The sequence below is a fragment of the Somniosus microcephalus genome, chromosome 12, assembly GCF_052327205.1.
Source record: "Somniosus microcephalus isolate GS21.2 chromosome 12, FLI_Smic_1.0, whole genome shotgun sequence".
Classification (NCBI taxonomy): Eukaryota; Metazoa; Chordata; class Chondrichthyes; order Squaliformes; family Somniosidae; genus Somniosus; species Somniosus microcephalus.
Window position 1 is genome coordinate 133,406,775 of NC_140998.1, and position 19,541 is coordinate 133,426,315.

The window sequence follows — 19,541 nt, forward strand, 5'->3', positions numbered from 1 at the left end:
ATTTTCTGGGGCATCGCATCACCTCAGAGGGAGCGGTCCCTTTACCTTCGAAAGTAGAGGTGGTGACATCCTTTCCACGCCCGCAGAACGTAAAGGCCCTGCAGGAATTCCTAGGCATGGTAAATTTTTACCACCGTTTCGTGCCTAAGGCGGCACTACTCATGCAGCCCCTGTACGAGGCCCTCAAGGGCAAGACTGGCACAAACCCGGTAGACTGGACGGATGACATGGCCCGAGCGTTCGCTGACACCAAAAGCGCCTTAGCCAACGCGACTATGCTGGCGCACCCGCTGCCAGGAGCCACCATCGCCCTCACCACCGACGCGTCAGACTACGCAGTCGGTGCCGTGCAACAGCAGTGGGTGAACGGGACGTGGCAGCCGTTGGCATTCTTCAGCCGTCCACTACGTTCAACCGGGAGTTGCTCGCCCTTTTTCTGGCCATCCGCCATTTTCGGTTCCTATTGGAAGGACGTCCTTTCACCGCCTTTGTAGACTATAAGCCGCTAACCTTTGCAATGGCCAAGACCGCTGAACCGTGGTCAGCCCGACAGCAGCGTCAACTGACCTACATATCCGAATTCATCACGGATATACAGCACGTGGCCGGTAAGGACAACCTGGTGGCAGACTGCCTCTCCCGCGCGATCGTCAATACGGTTCATTTGGGCATCGACTACGCCCTCATGGCAGCGGACCAGGCCTCAGACCCGGAAGTCCAAGCTTACAGAACGGCCATCACTCGCCTCCAGTTGGCCGACGTCACGTTCCATTCGGCAGGTACCACGCTGTTGTGTGACGTCTCCGTACAGGATCCTTGCCCTATCGTGCCGGTCGTCTGGCGCCGCAAAGTGTTCGACGCCATACATGGGTTGTCACACCCAGGAATGAAGGCCTCTCAGAAACTGATGTCAGCAAAGTTTGTATGGCGTGGCATGCATAAAGATGTCCGCGACTGGGCCAACATCTGCGTGGTCTGCCAAAAGGCTAAGGTACAGCGCCACATCAAAGCTCCGTTGGCCACCTTCACAGTTCCGGAGCGACGTTTTGACCATGTCAACGTGGACCTGGTAGGACCACTCCCACCCTCCCATGGTTTTTCACACATCCTGACCATGGCTGACCGCACCACCAGATGGCCGGAGGCGGTCCCCCTGTCATCCACTACTTCGGCGGACGTGGCCAGGGCGTTCATTTCCTCCTGGATCGCCCGTTTCGGAATGCCTGCAGATATTTCGTCAGACAGGGGACCGCAGTTTTCCTCCGAACTCTGGAATGCAGTGGCCCAAGGACTCTGTGTCAAATTGCACTGCACCACAGCCTACCACCCGCAGGCAAATGGCCTCTGTGAACGCTTCCACCGGTCAATGAAAGCCGCCTTGAGGGCCAGCCTCCAGGACGCTGGATGGGCAGACAAGCTACCGTGGGTCCTGTTGGGCCTTCGCACAGCCCCCAAAGAAGACCTTCAGTCTTCATCGGCAGAGCTTGTGTATGGTCAGCCGCTGCGAGTCCCGGGCGACTTCCTACCAACATCGACGGAGCCATGGTCCGCGTCTGCCCAGCTTGCTAACCACCAAGAGGCGGCCAGATGTTTCGCACCAGTGCTCACTTCGCACCACGAGCTGCAGAGGTCACACGTTCCCACGGAGCTTCACAAGGCTGAATACATTTGTATTCGCCATGACGCACATAGGGATCCACTCAAGACCCCATATACCGGTCCCTTCCGCGTGTTGGAAGCAGGGGACAAAACCTTCACGGTAGATGTCAGTGGTAAACCGGACCACATTTCGGTCGACTGCTTAAAGCCAGCACATTTAGACCTCGACCGTCCCGTCGAGACAGCACAATCGCCGAGACGGGGTCGGCCACCCATCGTCGTTACAGCAGACCAAGTGCGACCGCCCGCCAGACCGCCAGACGACCAACAGCCTCCACCTAGAGAGTACAGGAGTCGTTCTGACAGGCTCGTCAGACCCCCTCACCATTTGACTTTGTCCGTTAAAGCGAATTCTGGGGGGGCGCATGTGGCAGAACCACTGACTGACTGACTCTGGCTAACTATATAATTCTCTTTAACGATGTTCTAACACCAGCCTAAACCTGTACCATTGTGTTAGGCATTGCTGTGTTTTGTATATAGAGTTTGCATGTACGGGGCGTGGTCCCTTTAAGAGCGCGGGTAAACGTGATGACGTCACATCGCAAACCATGGGGCTGCCCAGGCAGTCCTCATGGCATCTCCGTTGAGTAAAGACCTGTTTAATTGTTCTCTTGCGTCGATCTCCATTATTCGTAGGAATTCGTTAATTCCTACAATATCACTGTTCTCTGCAGAATTCCATAAATTCAACCCAAATCGTGTTGACACAGAACAAATCGATGAGCCCTAGTGAATTGGGAAATGTACCCAATGTGAGAGAGATTACTTTCAGCACTGCTGACGGTTTTCTTTGTTTGGGAATCTGGCCACATGCTCCTCGGGTGTGACTTTGCTTCTCGGGACACGGTGCATCTCAACTATTGGCAGAGCCAGCTGGGCCCACAGGAAGCTGGCTGGATAATATATGTTTGCACAGCAATGTGCGCAGCTTTTAGCTCCGGCTCATGTTAATTGTGCCCTGCATTAGTCACAGAGAAATGTTTGTAAAGCCTTTCCTGGATTTGCATTGGTCTGCTCTGTACAGGCCAGGGCTAAGAGTTTCCCATTAATCTCAAGCCAAACCTGAGCTGCTGAAATTTCTGCCTCCTCCAGTTCTATAGGAAATGTGTCCGAGTTCAAGTTTCCATTTCAACGGCAAATCTCTCCAACCTCAGACTTAAATTTGACAAACCTAATAAGCTGTACAAATTTGGCATAGATTTATGCAGGTGCCATTGTAAATTAATAATTAGGCCTGACTACTTGAGGGTCATATTCCATCGGGATGAAAGACTCCCATAAACTGTCAGGGAATAGTCACATACCCTCAATGTATCACACCTCCTTCAAAATCCTCATTCACTACTGCCCTCCGCTAAGCCCCAAACCAAGTTTCTCCTTTCCTCCCTCAGCCACTGCACTGAGTGACTTCTCATCCTTGGTGGTTTCAATCTTTATCTCCAGTCTCTTTGCTCGCTCTGATTTCAGTGTCCACCTGCCTTCCCCTAAATCTCTCCCTCCCTATAGCCTTTCCTACCCATATTGTGGCTACTCCTTCACTGTGCCATCCCCCATTGGGCTCTTTACTCCCACAGTCTCGATCGTAGACAAGGCCATTTCTGACAATTTCCTTAAATCGCTCACCATCCACATCGCCCTACCCCCTTCCAACCCCATTTCCTTCTTCGTCCGTCCCTTTTGAGGGGGGGGGGGGGGGGGGACATTCTTGGCCAAGTCACTTACAACTGCACTTTCAAATTCTACCTGACCTTTGACCCTTCATTCGCCACAATACTGCAACTCAGTTTTGCCAACCATTCCCTTACCTCCATCAAGGCCACCTTCTCCCCAGTAAGACCTTCACTCTCCCATCCTGGTTGCCCTCCCAGTATGGCCCCCATCTTTACTTCCTTGAGTCCAAGGGTCGCACAACTGGTTTAGCCATCCATAATCCTATCTGACTGGACCACATCAAACATGCTTTCCTCTGCCAAAAACCGTCCATTACTTGAGTGAAGATAACCACCAGCTTCTTTTCTCTTCTACCAACAATCTCCATAAACCCCCCTCCTCTACCCCTTCACCTTCATCTCCAACAAGTATGAGGAGCTTTTGGCTTTTTTGTCACTAAAATTGGCAGTGTCTGCTGAGCTACCTTTGCTGTAACCCCTTCTTCCCCTTGTCCACAAGCCAAACCTGCCCAGAATCTGCATCTTTAATTTCTTTCCTAACTCCCCTCATGCCCTCGCCAAGCTCATCTTGTCCATGAGATTTACTTTTTTAAAAATTTGTTTTATGGGATGTGGGCATCGTTGGCAAGGCCAGCATTTATTGCCCATCCCTAATTGCCCTTGAGAAGGTGATGGTGAGCCGCCTTCTTGAACCACTGCAGTCCGTGTGGTGAAGGTACTCCCACAGTGCTGTTAGGGAGGGAGTTCCAGGATTTTGACCCAGCGACGATGAAGGATCGGCGATATACTTCCAAGTCAGGGTGGTGTGACTTGGAGGGGAACTTGGAGGTGGTGGTGTTCCCATGCGCCTGCTGCCCTTGTCCTTCTAGGTGAAAGAGGTCATGGGTTTGGGAGGTGCTGCCGAAGAAGCCTTGGCGAGTTGCTGCAGTGCATCTTGTAGATGGTACACACTGCAGCCACGGTATGCCGGTGGTGGAGGGAGTGAATGTTTAAGGTGGTGGATGGGGTGCCAATCAAGCGGGCTGCTGTATCCTGAATGGTGTCGAGCTTCTTGAGTGTTGTTGGAGCTGCACTCATCCAGGCAAGTGGAGAGTATTCCACCACACTCCTTAATTGTGGCTTGTACTCTGCTCTGCTCTGTCATCTGGCAAAAAACATATAATATCAATGATTTGGACTTGAATATAGGAAGTATGATTAAGAAGTTTGCAGATGATACAAAAATTGGCTGTGTGGTTGATAATGAAGAAAGCTGCAGACTGCAGGAAGATATCAATGGACTGGTCAGGTGGGCAGAACAGTGGCAAATGGAATTCAATCTGCAGAAGTGTGAGGTAATACATTTGGGGCGGGCTAACAGGGCAAGGGAATACACGATAAATGGTAGGACACTGAAGTGCAGAAGATCAGAGGGACCTTAGAGTGCATGTCCACAGATCCCTGAAGGTAGCAGGACAGGCAGGTAAGGTGGTTAAGAAGGCATACGGGATACTTGCCTTTTATTAGCCGAGGCATAGAATATAAGAGCGGGGAGGTTATGCTTGAACTGTATAAAACACTAGTTAGGCCGCAGCTAGAATACTGCGTGCAGTTCTGGTCACCACATTACAGGAAGGATGTGATTGCACTAAAGGGACTGCAGAGGAGATTTATGAGGATGTTGCCTGGGCTGGGGAATTTTAGCTATGAGGAAAGATAGGATAGGCTGGGGTTGTATTCTTTGGAACAGAGGAGGCTGAGTGGAGACCTAATTGAGGTGTATAAAATTATGAGGGACCTAGATAGAGTGGATAGGAAGGACCTATTTCCTTTAGAGAGGTCAATAACCAGGGGGCATAGATTTAAAGTAATTGGTCGGAGGTTTAGAGGGGATTTGAGGAGAAATGTTTTCACGTGGTGGGGGGTCTGGAACTCACTGCCTGAAAGGGTGGTAGAGGCAGAGACCCTCCTCGCATTTAAAAGGTACTTGGATATGCACGTGAAGTGCCATAACCTACAAGGCTATGGACCAAGTGCTAGAAAGTGGGATTAGGCTGGATAGCTCTTTGCGGGCCGGCAAGGACAAGATGGGCTGAGTGGCCTCCTTCTGTGCTGTAAATTTCTATGATATGCATATTACTTTCTGAGGTTCTGTATTTTGATGTTCCCATTGTCTCGGTGTCTTTTTCCAAAGTTAGCCGTGTAGCTCTCGTCAGCCTTGGGTTTGTCCGCTTTTCACCTTGCATAGAAACATAGAAGATAGGAGCAGGAGTAGGCCATTCGGCCCTTCGAGCCTGCTCCGCCATTCAGTGAGATCATGGCTGATCATCCAAATTCAGTACCCTGTCCCTGCCTTCTCCCCATATCCCTTGATCCCTTTAGCCTTAAGAAATATATCCAACTCTTTCTTGAATATACTTAATGAACTGGCCTCCACCGCCCTCTGTGGCAGAGAATTCCACAGGTTCACCACTCTCTGGGTGAAGAAATTCCTCCTCATTTCAGTCCTAAATGGCTTACCCCTTATCCTTAGACTATGACCCCTGGTTCTGGACTCCCCGACCATCAGAAACATCCTTCCTACATCTAGTCTGTCCAGGCCTGACAGAATTTTATAGGTTTCGATGAGATCCCCTCTCAATCTTCTAAACTCCAGTGAGTATAAGCCCAATCGACACAATCTCTCCTCATACGTCATTCCTGCCATCCCAGGTATCAGCCTGGTGAATCTTCGCTGCACTCCTTCCATGGCAAGAACATCCTTCCTCAGGTAAGGCGACCAAAACTGCACACAATACTCAAGGTGTGGTCTCACCAAGGCCCTGTACAACTGCAGCAAGACATCCTTGTTCCTGTACTCGAACCCTCTTGCTACGAAGGCCAACATACCATTTGCCTTCTTAACCGCCTGCTGCACCTTCATGCTTACCTTCAGCGACTGGTGTACAAGAACACCCAGGTCTCTTTGCACTTCCCCTTCTCCCAATCTATTGCCATTCAAATAATAGTCTGCCTTCCTGTTTTTGCCACCAAAGTGGATAACCTCACATTTATCCACATTATAGTGCATTTGCCATGTTTCTGCCCAATCACCCAACCTGTCCAAATCGTGCTGGAGTTTCACGACATCCTCCTCACAGCATACCCTCCCACCCAGCTTTGTGTCATCTGCAAATTTGGAGATATTCCATCCAATTCCCTCGTCCAGATCATTAATATATATTGTGAACAGCTGGGGTCCTAGGACCGATCCTTGCGGTGCCCCATTAGTCACTGCCTGCCACTCGGAAAACGACCCGTTTATTCCAACTCTTTGCTTTCTGTCCGCCAACCAGTTCTCTATCCAAGTCAATACCTTGCCCCCAATCCCATGTGCCTTAATTTTGCATGCTAATCTCTTATGCGGGACCTTATCGAAAGCCTTCTGAAAGTCCAAATACACCACATCCACTGGATCTCCCTTATCTATTTTACCAGTTACATCCTCAAAAAATTCCAGTAGATTAGTCAAGCATGATTTACCTTTTGTAAATCCATGTTGACTTTGTCCGATCCTGTCACTGCTTTCCAAGTGCTCTGCTATTACATCTTTTATAATAGACTCTAGCATTTTCCCCACTACCGATGTCAAGCTTACCGGTCAATAATTCCCCGCCTTTTCTCCACCACCTTTTTTGAATAGTGGGGTAACATTAACTACCCGCCAATCCATGGGTACCATTCCAGAGTCTATCGAGTTCTGGAAGATGACCAGCAATGCATCTACTATTTCTAGGGCCACTTCCTTAAGTACCCTGGGATGTAGATTATCAGGCCCTGGGGATTTATCGGCCTTCAGTCCCATCAATTTTCCTAACACCATTTCCCTACAAATACTGATTTCTTTCAGTTCCACCCTTTCATCAGACCCTATGTTCCTCGGCATCTCTAGGAGGTTATTTGTGTCCTCCTTTGTGAAGACAGAACCAAAATATGTATTTAGTTGGTCTGCCATTTCTTTGTTCCCCATTATAAATTCCCCCGATTGTGACTGCAAGGGACCTACGCTTGACTTCACCAATCTTTTTCTCTTCACATATCTGTAAAAGCTTTTACAGTCAGTTTTTATGTTCCCTGCAAGCTTACTCTCATTCTATTTTCCCTTTCTTAATTAATCCCTTTGTCCTCCTTTGTTGAATCCTAAATTGCTCCCAATCCTCAGGATTATTGCTTTTTCTGGCCAATTTATATGCCCTCTCCTTGGACCTTATGCTATCCCTAATTTCCCTTGTTAGCCACGTTTGGGTCACCTTTTTTGTTTTATTTTTTTTTTATGCCAAACTGGGATGAACAAATTCTGTAGTTCATCCATTCGGTCTTTGAATGTTTGCCATTGCCTATCCACCGTCAACCCTTTGAGTGCCATTCCCCAATCAATCCTACCCAACTCGCTCCTCAGACCATCGTAGTTTCCTTTATTTAAATTGAGGACCCTAGTCTCCGAGTCAACTACTTCATTCTACATCTTAATGAAGAATTCGATCATATTATGATCGCTCCGACCCAAGGGGCCTCGTACAACAAGATTGCTAATTAATCCTTTCTCGTTACATAATACCCAGTCTAAGATGGCTTGATCTATGGTTGGTTCCTCGACATATTGGTCCAGGAAACCATCCCGTAAACACTCCAGGAATTCCTCCTCCACAGTATTGTTACTAATTTGGTTGGCCCAATCTATATGTAGATTAAAGTCACCCATGATGACTGCTGTGCCCTTATTGCACGCTTCTTTAATTTCTCTTAATGCCATCCCCAACCTCCGCCTTACTGTTTGGAGGTCTGTAAACCACTCCCACTAATGTTTTTTTCCCCTTAGTATTTCTCAATTCTACCCATACAGATTCCACCTCATCAGAGCTAATATCCTTCATTACAATTGTGTTAATCCCTTCTTTAACCATTAATGCTACCCCACCTCCCTTTCCTTTTTGCCTATCTTTCCTGAATATCGAATACCCCTGGATGTTGAGTTCCCAGTCCTGGCCTTCCTTGAGCCACGTTTTCATAATCCCAACCAAATCGTATTTGTTTACTTCTATTTGCGCAGCCAATTCATCCACCTTATTGCAAATGCTCCTCGCATTAAGACACAAAGCCTTCAGGCTTTTTTTTTTAACGCTCTTAGACCTATTAGAATTATTATTTACTGTGGCCATATTTGATTTAAACTGTTGATTTCTCTGACTGCCACTTTTGTTTTTCTCCTTCCTATCTTTTGCTTTTATCCTTGTTTCCCTTTCCTCTGTCTCCCTGCTCAGGTTCCCAACCCCCTGCCATTTTAGTTTAAACCCTCCCCCACAGCACTAGCAAACACTCCCCCTAGGACATCGGTTCCAGCCCTGCCCAGATGCAAACCGTCCGGTTTGAACTGGTCCCACCTCCCCCAGAACCGGTTCCAATGTCCCAGGAACTTGAATCCCTCCCCCTGGCACCATTCCTCTAGCCACGTATTCACCTGAAGTATCCTTCTATTTCTACTCTGACTAGCATGTGGCACTGGTAGCAATCCTGAGATTACTACCTTTGAGGTCCTGTTTTTTAATTTATCTCCTAACTCCCTGTATTCCGCTTTTAGGACCTCATCCCGCTTTTTACCTATATCGTTGGTGCCTATATGCACCACGACAACTGGCTGTTCACCCTCCCCTTCCAAGATGTTCTGCAGCCGCTCAGAGACATCCTTGACCCTTGCACCAGGTAGGCAACACACCATCCTGGAGTCTCGTTTGCGGCCGCAGAAACGCCCATCTATTCCCCTTACAATTGAATCCCCTATTACTATAGCTCTACCCCTCTTTTTCCTCCCATTCTGTGCAGCAGAGCCACCCCTGGTGCCAGGAAGTTGGCTGCTGCTGCCTTCCTCTGATAAGCCATCCCCTCCAACAGTACTCAAAGTGGTGTATCTGTTGGAGAGGGGGATGGCCACAGGGGACCCCTGCACTACCTGCCTGCGCCTAGTACTCTGCCTGTTGGTCACCCGTTCCCAGGTTAATGCCACCAAGTGCTATCATTTGCAGGGTTTCAAAAGTGAAAGAGCCCCTTTTCTGATTTAGAAAAGTTAGTATTTTGTATGGTTTTTTTTTTTTAATGTGTGATTCGAACTTAACTTTATATAATTTAAAACCTGATTTTACCAGTCCTGAAATCTAATTTCTCTGGCTCCTTTTTCACACTTCAGTTATGTTGCAGTTTAGTGTTTAAAACGTCTTTTTCTTTGCTATCCCTAAGGTAACAAACCACTAGGTATTTCACATCTGCAACCAAACCAGACTTCCTGTTACAGTGGGTTTATACTGATAATAACATATACATGTGCAAATGAACATCCTGTGGAATAAACCCATCATAGAATCATAAGAACATAAGAAATAGGAGCAGGAGTAGGCCAATCGGCCCCTCGAGCCTGCTCCACCATTCAATAAGATCATGGCTGATCTGATCCTAACCTTAAATCTTCTATCACTCTCCATCCCACCCCAACCCATGTGATCTCCCGGGAGAGGCGAAAAACCAGATAAAAACCCAATGGCCAATTTGGGAGAAAAAATCTGGGAAATTCCTCTCCGACCCATCTAGGCGATCGAAACTCTTCCAGGCGATCACTCTGTCCCTATATTTTCTACAGTACTTACCTTCTGTAAAGGCGATCTCCACCCCAGCCAGGGACAGAAATAAAACCATCTCCTGAAATCTAACACAGAATTAGAACACAAGAAGTAGGAGCAGAACCAGGCTACACGGCCCCTGGGCCCGCTCCACTACCCACAGGGCCATGACCATTCCGAACCTAGACTCGTGTCCAATTTCCTGCCCGCTCCCCGTAACCCTTAATTCCCTTTACTTCTAGGAAACTATCTATTTCTGTTTTAAATTTATTTAATGATGTAGCTTCCACAGCTTTCTGGGGCAGCAACTTCCACAAACCTACCACCCTCTGAGTGAAGAAGTTTCTCCTCATCTCAGTTTTGAAAGAGCAGCCCCTTATTTTAAGATTATGCCCCCTAGTTCTAGTTTCACCCATCATTGGGAACATCCTCACCGCATCCACCCGATCAAGCCCCTTCACAATCTTATATGTTTCAATAAGATCGCCTCTCATTCTTCTGAACTCCAATGAGTAGAGTCCCAATCTACTCAACCTCTCCTCATATGTCCATCCCCTCATCCCCGGGATTAACCGAGTGAACCTTCTTTGTACTGACTCGAGAGCAAGTATGTCCTTCCTTAAGTATGGACAACAAAACTGTACGCAGTATTCCAGGTGCGGTCTCACCAATACCTTGTATAACTGCAGCAATACCTCCCTGTTTTTATATTCTATCCCCCTAGCAATAAAAGCCAACATTCCATTGGCCTTCTTGATCACTTGCTGCACTTGCATACTAACTTTTTGAGTTTCGTGCACCAGGACCCCCAGATCCCTTTGTACTTCAGTACTTTCCAGTTTCTTGCCATTAAGATAATAACTTGCTCTACGATTTTTCCTGCCAAAGTGCATAACCTCACACTTTCCAGTATTGTATTCCATCTGCCAAATCTCTGCCCACTTACTTAGCCTGTCTATGTCACTTTGCAGGTTTTTTATGTCCTCCTCACTCACTACTTTCCCTCCCATCTTTGTATCATCTGCAAACTTTGATATGTTACACTTGGTCCCCTCCTCCAAATCGTTAATATAGATTGTAAAGAGTTGAGGACCCAGCACTGACCCCTGCGGAACACCACTAGTTACTGATTGTCAGTCTGAGAATGAACCATTTATCCCATATCCCATATAGCAGAGAAGGGGGCCATTTGGCCCATCGAGTCTGCGCCGGCTTTTTTGAAGTTAGCCCCACTCCCCATAGCCCTGCAATTTTTTCTTCAAGTATTCATCCAACTCCCTTTTGAAAGCTACTATTGAATCTGTATCCACCACCCTATCAGGCAGTGTATTACAAATCCTAACCACTTGCTGCGTAAAAAAGTTTTTCCTCATGTCGCCTCTGGTTCTTTTGCCAATCGCCTTAAATCTATGCCCTCTGGTTATCGACCCATCGGCCATTGGAAACAGTTTCTCTTTATTTACTCTATCTAAATCCTTCATGATTTTAAACTCCTCTATCAAAACTCCGCTTGGCCTTCTCTGCTTTAAGGAGAACAACCCCAGCTTCTCCAGTCTATCCATCTAACTGTAATCCCTCATCCCTGGAACCATTCTAGTAAATCTCTTCACGTCCTTCCTAAAGTGTGGTGCCCAGAATTGGACACAATACTCCAGCTGGGGCCGAACTCGTATTTTATAAAGGTTCAGCATAACTTCCTGGCTTTTGTACTCGATGTTTCTATTATAAAGCCCAGGATCCCGTATGTTTTATTAACTGCTTTGTTAATCTGTCCTGCCACATTCAAAGATTTGTGCACAAGCCTTACATAACAAATATATATAGTGACACTGAAAATTAACTTGGTCCATTCTGACCATCAGTTTCTTCCCTTCAATACAGTAAGATTATCATAGTTTACAACTCCACTTTGTGGCCTCCTCCATCAGGACCACTATGAGATGGGACTAGGAAGCGTGCTTCCCTCAAGTCTGTGCTGTCACCAGCTGCTGAGCGCGAAGTCATGAGACATTTCTTATCTGCCATGCCCGGCCCTGCGGTCTGATATTTATTAAAAAAATGAGATTTAGGCCCTGAAATTGCGGTCGGCGGCATAGCTAAGGATTACACCTCCGAATAAAATCCGCACTTACCTCATGAGAAGCCCCAAGTGAAAACTTGCTTTGAAACACTGCGGAGTTGTGCGCAGTTCAGTGGCCCGCGGATCCCTGGGGTGCACCATTGTAAGTGTACCTGGGATCACGTGGGTCGGTGCTCCTTTCACTAGCCAATCCGGAAACATAGAAAGCCCCATGATTACAACTTGTAAATTAACTGATTGTGTGTGACTTGCAGTTAATTTCAAAAACTCCGAGTACGCCGTCATACCCACCGCAAATTCAGGGCCATTGTGTTTTCCTCACTTTTCTTTTTTTAACCTCCCCCACACACCTTTCCTAGCTGCGCAACATTCTCTGGTTTTCGAGGATTTAGTTCTTCAAGCAGTTGCTAGAAGTTGTATTACCCATCAACAACACTTTTTTTTGGCTTCTTGACTTAATTAGCTGTTGTGTTTTTAACGTGGGAACAAGAGTGGGCCATTCAGCCCCTCGAGCCTGTTCCACCATTCAACTAGATCATGGCTGATCTGCACCTCAACTCCATTTATTCAGCTTTGTTCCATATCCCTTGATATCATTACACAACAAAACTCTCTCGATCTCAGTCTTGAAAATTTCAATGGACCAAACATCCACAGCCTTTTGGGGGAGTGAGGTCCAGATTTCCATCAGCCTGTGTGTGGGAAAAGTACTCCTGATTTCTCTCCTAACTGGCCTGGCTCTAATTTTAAGATTATGCCCTCTTGTTCAGGATTCCCCCACCAGAGGAAATAGTTTCCCTGTGTCTACCCTGTCAAATTCTTTCATCATTTTAACCATCTTGCCACCTTGACCATCGATGCCTATTACTGTGTCTTGTTGACCTGCTATGTTGTTTTGCCACCACTGTAACTTGAAGATTAAAATTGATTGAAAAGTTATGAAGGAGTTAGCTGGTCTCAACAATTGGATTCAGTGCTCCCGGGTTTGGATGGGAAAATAGACCAGGATTCTCCAGGGTTTGGATGGGAAAATAGACCAGGATTCTCCAGGGTTTGGCTGGGATAATAGACCAGGATTCTCCAGGGTTTGGATGGGAAAACAGGCCAGGATTCTCAGTGCTAGCCACTATCCAGATATCAGAGTCAGCTGTGATAACTCTGCAGCCGAATAGCCTTCTGACAGGTACCAGAGGGCAACAGGCACCCTTGGAACAAACCCCAGTAATGTCTTGATATAGAGAAAAAATTGGCAAGTGGAAATAAAAACATGTAAAAAAGAAAAAAATGTTACTAGCCGGCAGCTATTTTCTTCAAGTTTCTTACAAGCTTATATAAAGGGAATTAAGAAAACTGTGCATAGTCGAGATACTAAGGAGTTAAAGACGGTGAGCCTACTCATTGAATGTCATTTACTGGTCCCTGTGTCATTTTTTGTCTTACAAATATGAAGAGGAAGTTAACAGCCAGCAGCATTTTAAACCGATAACAGAAAGTGGTGTGTGCTAAAAGCTTTCAACAGCTGAGAGACTTCGATAAAGCAGCCACTTTGTTCTGAAAGATAAAACCTATTGGCTCACTTTCTAGAAATTCAACTTGTATTGACGGTGCAGTTTTATTATCTGGCTTTGTATTACCGGATGGATACTCCTTTTATATTGTAAGGAAATAGAGCAATGACAAGGAAATGAGAAACCAATATATTTTGGTATAAGAAGCCCGCCTTCTCTATATAAGGTTAAGAATTGGCTGACTGGGTTCTCTCCTAGTTACATTCTTGTATTTTGTGTGCCTGAAGGCAGAGATATTGTGGAAGGGTGCAGTTTTCTGAGATGATGGAATTGAATATTTAAATGAACAATAGAGCAGGCTTATAATAACAGCAGAAAATGCTGGAAACACTCAGCAGGTCAGGCAGCATCTGTGGAGAGAGAACAACAGAGAGCTCTGTGTTTTTCTTTCTCCACGGATGCTGCCTGACCTGCGCGTTTCCAGCATTTTCTGTTGTTTCAGATTTCCAGCATCTGCAGTATTTTGCTATTGTAATAGAGCAAGCTTGCCCTCCAGGGAAGGCAGTCTGCTCATTAGCAAGCTAAGAATCATCAGCCGCTTACCGAGTGCCACTGAAATGACTCCTGTTTTGAAATGTGATCAAGGCCATGGGGTTTTCGCTTCCACAAAAAAATGGGCAGAATCTTGGAATGTGATCCAAAACATTAGAAAATAATCCTGCAATACCCTGTAATAAACGTGGAGTTGGTTTATTCAGTTAACATAAATCAGTGATCCTGATTATAGGGATTAGTGGTCCTTTATGTATATTGTAGACCATGCAGCTCATTTGCCAGTTCTAAGAGAAAATGAACAAATTGCTTAGCACCCATGTAATAAAAGTGGAATGTCGCTTATTCGGTCAACAGAGACCTATGACCGTGATCTTTAAATTGAGGTGGTGGGGAGGACCTATCAGATTTCTTGGGGTGTTGATCAGTGGCGGTAGTGGTCTACAAACCACATGCACACCTTGGGTGTGCCCCAACCGTCCATCCTTAACCCCTTTCTTTTCCGCATCTACAAGTTGCCTTTTGGGACGTGGAGTCAGCATATCGCACGTATGCTGATGACACTCAACTCTACCTCTCTGGTGCCACCCTGACCCTTTGATCAAACAGCACTGTCCAACTGGCTGGACCACGTCAAGTCCTGGATGTGCAAGAACTTCCTTCAATTTGGAATTGACATGACCAAAGCCACACTATGACTTTGCTGCTAAAGAACCCAAACCTTAGCCCCCAGTGCTCCCTGGCACCTTACTTAGATGGATCCAGATGCTGCACAACCTTGGGGTTTTATTTGATCCTGAGTTTAGCTTCCAACTGTAAAACCACATATTTCCATCTATGCAACAGTGCCTGCTTCTGTCCTTACCTCATCCTCACTGCTATTGAAACACTTCTTCACATCTTTTTCACCTCTGAACTCAATTACTCTAACACTCCAGTTGCTGGCCTCTTGGGTTCTACCCATGACCGATTACAACTCATCCGAAACTCCTTTACCACTGCAATGCTTTGGGGCATTCATTACATTAAAGGCGCTATATACAGTCTGCAACAACAACTTGCATTTATATAGCGCCTATAACATAGGGAAACATTCCAAGGTGCTTCAGAAGCACAATTGGACTGAAATTGACAATAAGCCAAAGAATCTCATCCCTGATAATTTGGTCATATTTTGTGCTTAAAAAACTGAACTATCTAATAATTTGAATTAAACAATGTAAATGATAAAAACAGAAAATGCTGGAAATACTCAGCAGGTCAGGCAGCATCTGTGGAGAGAGAAAGAGTTAATGTTTCAGGTCGATGACCCTTCGTCAGAACTGGAAAAAGCTGGAGGTGGAACAGGTTTTTAAGCAAGTGCAGGGGCCGGGAAAGGGGGGAGGGGAGGAAAGAACAAAAGGGAAAGTCTGTGATAGGATGGAAGGCAGGAGTGATTAAGAGACATTAAGAGATGATGATGCAAGGTAAAAGGAGATGGTAATGGGACAAGTTAAGAAACAAAAGATGACTGGATGAAGTGTAAATGGCACTGGCAGAATGAAAGACAGCTGCCATGTGAGAGAGAGAAAAAAAACTTGCTTAAAAATCTGTTCCATCTCCAGTTTTTTCCAGTTCTGATGACGGGTCATCGACCTGAAACGTTAACTGTTTCTCTCTCCACAGATGCTGTCTGACCTGCTGAGTATTTCCAACATTTTCTGTTTTTATTCCAGATTTCCAGCATCCTCAGTATTTTGCTTTTGTTTTAATGTAAATAATAATGTGGGAATTCAGTACTAAAATTCATATTATCTGATAACTTCAATGATGTGACTGAACTAAGAGTAGATGTGAAAGCAAGTTGTTGTTGAATCTGTAGTTCTAAATTTGCTACCTCCAGCCCTGACTGCAACGGTCTTTAGATAATCTGCTACTGAGAGAAAGAAGTTCTAAAACATAAAGAAAAATAATTAATTCTCAATGGCAGATAGTCTAGTTTTCAAAAAAATTGAGCAAATGTCCCTTTTTTAAATTAAAAAAATTCAATATTCCACAGAGTGCAATTTTCATCCTATCCCATCGTTCATTGTAGAAGCCACCTAATGTAAGTCGCTCTCCATGGATAAAATATTTCTTCCTAATTCTGAGATCTCCATTATATTTACAGACCTTCACAGCCTGGTGTAATTCTCATCTCCGCAAGGCAGGCACACAGATCGAGAGCATCGAAGAGGATTTTCGAGATGGCCTCAAACTCATGCTTCTCCTGGAGGTTATTTCTGGTAGGTTTCTTTACTGTTCATTGGGGGCAGATTTTGCGGTCGGCAGTATAGCTACAGAGTACGCCACTGGCATCTGAATAGAATCTGAACTTACCCGATTGGGACCCTCCTTTGTGAACTTGCTCTCTGACGCTGCAAACACGAGGGCAGCGTAATGGCCCACGGATACCAGGGTCGCTGTGTTTGTGAAAGCGTACTTGGATCACATGGGCCTGGTGCTCCAATCCGTACACTGAAGGGAAAGTGTCTACTTCCAATACTGGTAACGTTCTTTATACAGGAAACTTTGTGCTATCCGGAGGTGAGCTATCCGGCAATCTGGAGCCACCGGCAAAAATCAGCAGCCGTTTTTTATTCTTTTTGTTTTTTTTTTGCTTTGTTTGAACAGTCAAGCTGTGCAAGGTCTGTAGCTATAGCAACAGCTTTAGCTACAGAGCTTTAGGGCCACACCCGAGTGTTTAGAAGCTGTTGCTAAGCAACAGTGTTTGTTGTCAAATACGGAGATAAGAATCTCCGTATCTCTCAACATTAACTCTGGAGAGTACAGAAGTTTTGAGGCAACGGCAGCAGCTCGGTCCCGTGGGTGCCAGATAGCACAAAGTTTCCTGTATTGCATTCCACCCGATGTATTTTCAGAATAATTGTAAGGACTAGGAGAATAAATAGTTCCAAAATGACCTGCTCGCGCTCTCTCTCTTTCTCTCATAGACCCACCTAAAAAATTATTTGGGAATTAATTCTTAAATCTAATTTAGGAATTAGAGTTCTGACAAATTGTTCAAGCTCTATGAAATTTTATATAAAATACATCTATAAGAAGCAGAAATATCTGACACTATTAACGTGAACAGGTGGTACAAACATAAGTACAACAGAACCCAAACAAAATCTGAAAAATCTGTACATTAATCGTTGGAGGTGTTTCAGACAGTTTTACAATTCATTACATCACATTCCGGAGCTAATAGAATGCGTAACTGTCGCTATCTAATCCCCTTACGCTGATGCAAACACGCCCTGTGCCTGTAGCTTGACAAAACTTTGGAGTGCTTATGGTGTTTATTGCTATTTAATCAATATAGGTGTTCTAAATTTTAACTTGAGGACCTTGTGCAATGACCCCCACTGTCATTTGTGGCTGACTCTAATATACTAGCATCCTGACATTACAAGAGCTTCCAGTTACCCTCAGTAACGCAGCTGCCTCTGTTCAGTAGCTGGACTCTTTCAGGCTGTTGGATGTGCAGTATGCTGATGAGATGTTGTTTAAAGTGGGAGCAGCTGCTTGTGGGCTTTGGGGAGTTGTAGTGTTTTTCACTCGTGTTACTCCAAGTGCGATGAGTTTCCTCTGAGCGGGCATCAGTTGCCATGTGCGAAGCGTCGAGAGGAAAAAATCCATTTGGGATCTGGGTGGAGGTTACTAAATTACGAGTGAAATTTCAGATTATATGATGACAGGCAGTGGTGTAACCATGGGTCAGGTAGAGAGTAGCTTCAATAAAACATACTATACTATTTAATATTTCATGTAATTTCTTTTATTACAACAACAACAACTTGTATTTATATAGCACTTTTAATGTAATAAAATGTCCCAAGGCATTTCACGGGAGCGTTATTAAACAAAGTTTGACACCGAGCCACAAACGGAGATATTAGGGCAGATGACCAAAAGCTTGGTCAAAGAGAAAGATTTTAAGGAGTGCCTTAAAGGAGGATAGAGAGGCAGAGAGGTTTAGGGAGGGAATTCCAGAGCTTAGGGCCAAGGTAACTGAAGGTGTGGCTGCCAATGGTGGAGCGATTATAATCAGGGATGTTCAAGAAGCCAGAATTGGAGGAGCGTGGGTAACTCAGAGGGTTGTGGGGCTGGAGGAGATTATAGAGATAGGGAGGGATTTGAAAACAAGGATGAGAATTTTAAGATCGAGGCATTGCTTAACCGGGAGCCAATGTAGGTCAGCGAGCGCAGGAGTGATGGGTGAACGGGACTTGGTGCAATTTAGGACATGTGCAGCAGAGTTTTGGATGATCCCAAGTTTGTGGAGGTAATTTTTTAATTTAGGCCCTTATATCTTGATAAGTTAGGAGACAGTTAACTGGTTGGAAGTGCATTCTGTAAGGTTGTGAAATGTCAAGTATTTGAGCTGTGCAGATGGATGATGCTTATAGTATGTCCTGTGGGTGGTGAGGGTGCTGCTTTAGCTTATCTGCCTCTCCATTGGAGCCCGCCACAGACTTGGTCCATTTGTTCTTGGATCTACATTCACACCTCATTTAGCTCTTGGATGGAAAGAAGTGGAGGTGGGAAGAAGTGGAGGTGGGAAGAAGGGAGGAGGAGAATGGAGAACACACGTCCTAGCCTGCTTCGTACTGACATATGGAATCCACAACTCTGCCATCTTTGTGGAGGTGTTGAGCACTTGAACCATGTTGCTATGTGTACCGCATTGATGGGTTGTGGGGGAGGGGAGTTTAAGTATTTATTAAAGCCTGACAGAAAATTACTTCACATTATTATAATATGACTATTTATTTTCCATTAACAGGTGAACGTTTGCCCAAACCAGAAAGAGGGAAGATGCGTGTACATAAAATAGCGAATGTCAACAAAGCCCTGGATTTTATCGCAGGCAAGGGGGTGAAACTTGTTTCCATCGGAGCTGAAGGTAGGAGCATGAAGAACAGAGCAGGCGATCCTGATTTCTAGAGCCACGTCAAGAGATTTCCATAACCATATCAAATTACAGAGGGGCCATGGTTACAGTTGCTGTAATGTGAACACTGCCCTGAATATAACTCCTATCATCCCAGGCAGAGGAGTGCTTGTCATAGTCCTATCACTGGCTCGAAAGAGAAAATATTTTCCATTACCCCAGTACTCTCATACCTTGGCTTAGCTAACAACAGATTTAGACAGGAAAAGTGAAGCAGCTTTTATACTGGCCCTTGTTTAGTTTGCATTCCATGGGGACTGGAATCATTGTGCCAGCTCACTTCATGCTACCCAACCCTGACCTGACTCCCAGCTGCAGAATTTAGACCCATGAGAAACTACAGCACGGTAAGTGACAGAGCCTGCTTTATTGAGAGACACATTTAATAATTCTGATGACACAGGCACATGTGACTCACTCACTCTATCCATCTCATTGGTTCTCTCTCCCTCGCTAGTGCGCCAT

At 45.6% G+C, this 19,541-nt stretch overlaps 1 protein-coding gene across 7 annotated transcripts in view; it reads left to right on the top strand.

The window, feature by feature from the left end:
• The window catches only part of actn1 (actinin, alpha 1), a 213,212-nt gene that overhangs the window by 80,143 nt on the left and 113,528 nt on the right, over positions 1-19,541 (top strand). For all 7 annotated transcript variants that reach the window (XM_086003580.1, XM_086003582.1, XM_086003578.1 and 4 more), the window contains exons 2-3: positions 16,248-16,362; positions 18,909-19,028. In XM_086003580.1, coding sequence (XP_085859706.1) covers positions 16,248-16,362; positions 18,909-19,028 — 235 coding nt within the window. The remainder of the gene's footprint in view (positions 1-16,247; positions 16,363-18,908; positions 19,029-19,541) is intronic.